The following is a 6647-nucleotide window of genomic DNA, read 5'->3' as shown; positions in this document are numbered from 1 at the left end:
GCAAGATAATTATGATAATGTCGACGTGCAGCTTGAATATGTCAACATGCGAGATATGTATGTTAATTGACATGCACCTTATTATCTTGCATGTTGACATATATAAGTTGCATGTTAACTAACATAATTATCTTACATGTTGACATAAATATGTGGCATGTCTACATAATTATGTTACATGTTAGAATAAATAAGTCACATGTCAACATAAGTATGTTTCATCTTGCATGTACATGTATGATTTCAGAAACCGGCATAAGTAAGTAATTTTTCCCATTTTATAATCATATTCTTTTTATGTTTAATTTGTCATGTTAACATAATTTTCTTGCATGTAGACCTAATCATCTTGCATGTTGACATATTGATTTTGCATGTTGACATACAGTAAATTTATCTTGCATGTAGGGGGATATGCCATCATATAATAGATTGAGGTTGTACAACATTGATAATATGATTCAAATAGATTTGATGAATGTTCTACAGTCCTATCTTTATCTATAAAATACGTGTATTTCTTTTCAGATGACCATTGTGAGGTTATATTTGACCATATGGATGGAAAGAATACAATAAAACACCAAGAATGATAACACACATGTATATACAATAAAATATATTTATTTCATATACGTGTTTACAATCTAAAAAAAAGAAGACAACCACCGACGATTGAAGAACAAGGTAATGGTGTGTTCATGTTGTTGAGTAAGCAGGTAAATGATGGCTGAGACGATAAATAGTGAAGAAAGGACAGGCGAGGAGGAAAATGTAAGTTTATATATTTTGATAAGACAAAAAAGCACAGGGAAATCATACAATTTTTTTTAAAGATAAGATAATATCTTAAACATATACTTAAATGCTGAAGACATTTAAAATCAGTTTCATGTAACAAAAGAAATGATACATTAAGGTTAGGGCTACAAATTTACGTCTATACCAGCCCCTACGTTCCGATGATAACAGCATACTAGTTCTGGCGTAGATGTACAAAACACACTCTTTATTAATCATAAGTAATAGACTTCTCAGTATGATACGGATCTGTATTATACAAATTGTAATTTATGATAAAAGTTGGTATTTCATCAATAGGATGTTAAAAGAGAACCATTGAAGACAAACATTTCTTCTGCTAAAAGCAACATTTCTGATGACGCAAGTATTAAGTCCGACATAAGTGAGCATCACTCTCAACACAGAGACCGACCTTTGACCTCTGGTGAGTAAAATCTTTGCCCTCTTTTAAACTTTTCTTGGAAATTTTAAAATTCTTTCCTTACATATTCGATGAATTTTTAAATTTTATATGAAATATGTTTTCTTTCACCGTATAGAAATAATTGTTTAGGAATATTTAACTTCTTATTCTTACATTTTTACAGCAATGAAATGTATTGATTAAAACTATAAAACTATTTCTTTGTTTACCGATCATTAGTGTAATAAATCACCTATGTCCCTTTTTTGAGATTTTGTTGACAGATATGCAATTGGTTTGGTTTTTTTGTTGATATAATGTTGAAGTTTTCTTTGAAATTTTGTCATATTTACTGATATATCAGAGATGATTATATTTCTGACAGATCCGTTATCAGATTTAACAGACAATCAGCGTGTCGTTCTCTACACCATGTTTCTGTATGGAGAAGAAAATGTTGTTTTGCATGATGACATCTTTATGGGAGACGTTGATGTCTGGAAGACGCTAAAAGAGCTGGAGGACAGGGAATTGGTGGGACTGTTGGTTGAAAACAAAGAAGAACTCCTATCTGTGTATTTTATCCCAAGTTACACACGATGGGAGATAATGGAATCTTATAGAGAGAACTGTTTGCTAAGTGATATAGACAAAGAGTTTTTCGTGGATGTGGTCTCAGACATCCCTTTATATTATATTGAAACAGAGTCCAATATCTTAAACCTTGATGTGTCAAGTCCACAAGACAAGAGATCTCTAATGCTAATGAGATTGGTAATGGAGGGGAAGATTGACAGAGAAATACAACTTATCGGAGGTACATGTATGTATCCTTCACTTATTTTAGTGAAGCTAGATTTAAGGGCCATTCTCTGTAATGATTTGAAATTTTATATAGGAGCTGTGGCACACATAGTCTCAGAATTTCTCCAAACTCTCTATGATAAAAGTCATTGATACCCTAAACTGAAATCAGACAAAAATTGGTTGCTATGTTTTATAGTTACCATGGCAACATGTCTTAAAGTTCGAAAAATGGCATTTTTAAAAATGTTTAGAGCCCCATAGTTAACAATTGCGGCAAAGCAAACAATTGGCAATGACTGTTTCCAAAAGTTGAAGGTCAGATGTCTCAAATGTATGATAAACATGTTTGGTAAATCAACTATTACATACATTACTATGGTAACAAATTATTCAAAAGTAAAAAAAAAATCATTGAATTTTATAAAGTCATACACGCAAAGATAAAAAGCAGTTATAGGATGAAGTGTGACCAAATAATAGAAAAAAGAGCCTTGAAACATATACCAAGAACAAAATATGATATTTCATTTTGGTTGGCAATAGTTGCCAAGGTTTTTATACCACAGAGAGCCTTCAAAGTAACACTATGTATGTTTAAGTCTGATCCTATCTTTTAAAAAAAGCACATTTCCTCATAATTAATGATCAAATTTATAAGATGTTGGTGTGCTCCAAGTTTTCCCATTTGAAAAAATTCAGATAAGATTCTTTAAATAGAGCGTTGCTATGGAAATAAGCAGAAAATATATGCTTAAAAACCTGAAAAATATTTTCTTTCCTTGGATACGTACCCTTAAATGTAGAATCCCAAAACTTTTATGATAGATATTTATTAACAGCTAACTTGACTTTTAATTTTGACTATCATCCAATCTCTAAGTGGATGCAAGAAGTTGGCACACAGGGTTTAATATTGATATAAAGTAGACAAAATCAAACATTTTCCCTTCTTGGTAACCCTAGCAATAGTGTTGTTTTATTCATCAAATTTTATGAATATATGATATTCAACTTCAGTTCTAACAGATAAGTACAATTTAAGCTTAGTCCTTTTATTTGTTTCTTGATTAAATGGCAATTTAATTCTTAATGCAGCGAAAAATAATTCACTTTTAAGCACTGGTACTTTGTTTCCATGGTAACACTATCAAGTAGCAATTATACCGAATTTTCTTATGGTTTTGGTGTTGCAAGGTCCTACGGATGCATATTTGCCAGTCTTGAATTTTCATGTTTTTCCTCAAGACAGTAGCATTAACCCAATCTTAGTTACTGGTTTTGCATGGTTACACTGTGTTACCATGGCAACCATAAAAGTTATTTATAGAATAATATTGCTTATACTTATATACTTAAGGTCAAACATTTTCATTGTTTTTCTTAAGTCGTTGATTGAGTTTGAGCATGTAACACCTACCATTAGTGAATACGGAGTGTTTTTCAGCATATTTCAGCATTTTAAATGTATTCCAAATGTACCCTTGGATACCACTTACTTAGAGATATATTCTAAACAGTTTCTTTACAGTATAAGTGACATCAAGGTGTCATGTTTTTGTGAGAATGGTTTGTTTGCTTTTTCTAGTTTTTATTAAGCCACAGTCAAGATTTAAAGTGGCTGAAAATCTCGATTTTTCAAACTTTTCCGGCTGTTGCCATAGCAACCGAGACACATAGCAACGAAATTTTGTTTGATATTTGTTTCCGGTGTCAAGTACTAAGCATGGGTGAAGTTTCATCAAAATAAATCGGTGACCGTGCGTGCATGGCAACGAAGTTTAAGTGGTTACAGAGAATGCCTATTAAAATAAAGTATTTACATGAATATGTAATTCTGCAGCACATTTATGATTTGATTCTTTTAGACACATTTTTTAATGTCTACAATACATTATAATTAAACTCCATAAATCCTGCTGGAAGAAGAAGCACCGTTCCTAAATCCTATGCAGATGTTTTAAAGAGTATATCATATTTATATTTTCTTATCAAACTCTATTTTTGAAAAAATAAATGCCTAAAGCTCGTTAATATATCGAAACATCATACCAACCAGTTGGATAACGCAAATATGAAAATCACATCTTAAACGTGGGTGTTCTGATTTTCTCATTCAATTAAGCCCTAATAAATATTCTAGACAACTCCTTGAAAATTGCACAAAGACTTATAAGTTTTCTATCGGAATCGAAAACACAAAATCTATGATGAATTTGTAAAATGGTTTTCCCTAGCATGTTTCATAATTAGAATTTATTTTGTTTTGTTTTCACACGTCACCACCCAACTATTGTAATTCCAATGGGTGCCAATTGTGCTCCGGTATTAGCAAACCTATTCTTGTATTCATATGAAGCAGAATTTGTGCAAAACCTTATGTGTGAAAAGAAGAAAACACTTGCTGTTGCCTTCAAATCGACATATAGATATATCGACGACCTATTGTCAATTAACAATGGTAATTTCCATTCATTTGCCGATACGATATATCCTGGTGATTTTGAGATAAAAGATACCACAGAGTCTGACAAATCTGCTTTATACTTCAATATTTTACTTGAAAAAGACGTTAATGGTAATCTAACAACTAAGCTCTATGATAAACGTGATTACTTTAACTTTTCTATCGTCAACTTCCCTTACTCATGCAGCAATATACATTCATCACCTGCATACGGAGTTTATATATCTCAGCTGATTCGATACGCAAGAGCATGCTCTACGTATGAACAATATCTAAAACGAGGTAAATTATTGACAAACAAGTTGATGAAACAAAAGTATCAGCAGTCTCGTTTAAAGTCATTATTTCGTTATATTGTCGATACAATGACCTTGTCAGCAAAAACAGTTTATCATTGAGTCTAATGCTGACTGACGTTTTTCATACTAATTGTTAGTCCATTATTTATACACTGAATTGAAGACGGATTTTTCCGTTATTTACCGATCATGACATGGAGCACACGGCGGTGGGGACCGGTCGACAGGGGATGCTCACTCCTCAATGGCACCTGATCTCACCTCTGATGTTTTGGAGGTCCGTATTTGGTCTGCTCATATTTTGTAGTTTTATGGACTTTGATATTGAATACTGTTCGTGATCTCCAACATTTTTCTGTGTCATACAGACAGATTTGACAGAATGATTCCAAATCGATTCTACAATGATTCTGAAAAATTTGTCCAATTTTGGAAGAATTATTGTACCTGGAGAAACATACACCCTACAGACTGGTCTAATGGAGTCTGTGATACAGAAGTCGAAAGATATTACTCAGTATACACAATCCTCTCTGGATACGAGGAAGGTAAACAAGTATACATTTTACATAATATATTATTTATAGAGGAATTCTTAAGATAAAAAATATTGAATACAATTATCGCAATGTATTAAAGCATTATCTTTAAATATACTAGCGAAAAAGGGAAATGGGCATTATTTAATACATAAAAAGATAATAATTTTTTTTTACAATGAACAATTTTTTAATTCTTGTAATATTATTAACTAATGTATTCATTACAACATTTCATAATGCATTAACGTTAACGTCAAACAACATGAATTTCAGAACACTCGAAAGACACTGGTATTAAGAATTAAATTAACAAAGTTAATAACGTGTGTAAGCACCATTTGCATTCACGCATGTTTGACAACGGCGCCTCATTGATGACACAAAAGTGTTCAGATATGCTTGTGGGATGTTGTTCCAGATGTTGGTTAAGGCCTGGCCTAAATAAGCCAACGTCACCGGCTGATTCGGCAAACGACGTAGACGTCGTTCCATTTCATCCTAATCGTGCTCGATCGGCGACAAATCGGGAGAAACAGCTGGCCATGGCAAGACAACGACATGCTGTTGAACTAAAACGTCCCTGACTACACGTGCAACATGTGACCTTGCGTTGTCTTGTTGTAAAGTGATGTGATTTTGCTATCCCTGGATGAAGGGTATCACATGGCGCTAAATAATTTCGTCTCGACAGCGCACGCCGGTGAGATTTCCATTCACAATTTGTAGAGGGGTCCTACCACGTGCTATGATTCCACTCCACACCATAACGCTTTCTCCACCGAATTGTCGCCGTTGCACAACACAAGCGTCCTGGTACCGCTCCGCTTTGCGACGGTACACTCTACAACGGCCGTTGGAACGTTGAATTTTGACCCGGGTTGAAAAATGACCCGAGGGTTATTTTTCAACGTTGAATACAGAGACCAAATGTGTTGAATTTTGACCCTAGTCCGTTGAAAACTGAGCCGGGTCGTGGAATTTTGATCATGAAACCGGTTCTAAGTTCAACAGCACAAAACACGAAAACCACTTATTTACGCATTGGTTTTCACAACTGTGATTTAATCCATAGGCGTCGGGAAAGGCTTACCCCCCCCCCCCCACTTTTTGCATAGATAGACATAATATAGGCATTGAACAAAGTGAACCCACCCCCTTCAATAGGCACGTTATAGTGTAGTCAAAGAGAGAAGAGTAAGTGGAAGGGCTTGAAAAAAGAAATTGGATCCTACCCCTTATCACCTGTTCATGGTATGGCGGATAAAACGTTGCATTATTATACTTTTTTCTCATTATTATGCAAAAATTTTGTTTTTCTTTTTCTAAAT

General features: G+C 33.7%; 1 protein-coding gene across 1 annotated transcript; it reads left to right on the top strand.

Moving 5' to 3' along the window:
- The first annotated feature begins 490 nt into the window (after positions 1 to 490).
- On the top strand, positions 491 to 5438 carry LOC134282257 (uncharacterized). The gene is made up of 4 exons (XM_062764678.1): positions 491 to 774; positions 1102 to 1228; positions 1593 to 2030; positions 5146 to 5438. The coding sequence occupies exons 1-4, from the start codon at positions 724 to 726 to the stop codon at positions 5379 to 5381; spliced, it is 852 nt and encodes a 283-aa protein (XP_062620662.1). The 5' UTR covers positions 491 to 723; the 3' UTR covers positions 5382 to 5438.
- Positions 5439 to 6647: the final 1209 nt, after the last annotated feature.

Source organism: Saccostrea cucullata, unplaced genomic scaffold (genome assembly GCF_032062105.1).
Source record: "Saccostrea cucullata isolate Sc308-1 unplaced genomic scaffold, CSIRO_AGI_Scuc_v1 ctg1119, whole genome shotgun sequence".
In the NCBI taxonomy this organism is placed as follows: Eukaryota; Metazoa; Mollusca; class Bivalvia; order Ostreida; family Ostreidae; genus Saccostrea; species Saccostrea cuccullata.
The sequence above is the reverse complement of the archived record's forward strand: the minus strand, read 5'-3'. Positions and strand labels throughout refer to the sequence as shown.

Excerpts from the sequence above, each read along its gene's own strand:
- LOC134282257 (XM_062764678.1), top strand. The coding sequence starts at position 724 with ATGATGGCTGAGACGATAAATAGTGAAGAAAGGACAGGCGAGGAGGAA. Across the intron at positions 1,229-1,592 it reads AGACCGACCTTTGACCTCTG|ATCCGTTATCAGATTTAACA; the intron begins GTGAGTAAAATC and ends TATTTCTGACAG. Across the intron at positions 2,031-5,145 it reads ACAACTTATCGGAGGTACAT|ACAGATTTGACAGAATGATT; the intron begins GTATGTATCCTT and ends TGTGTCATACAG.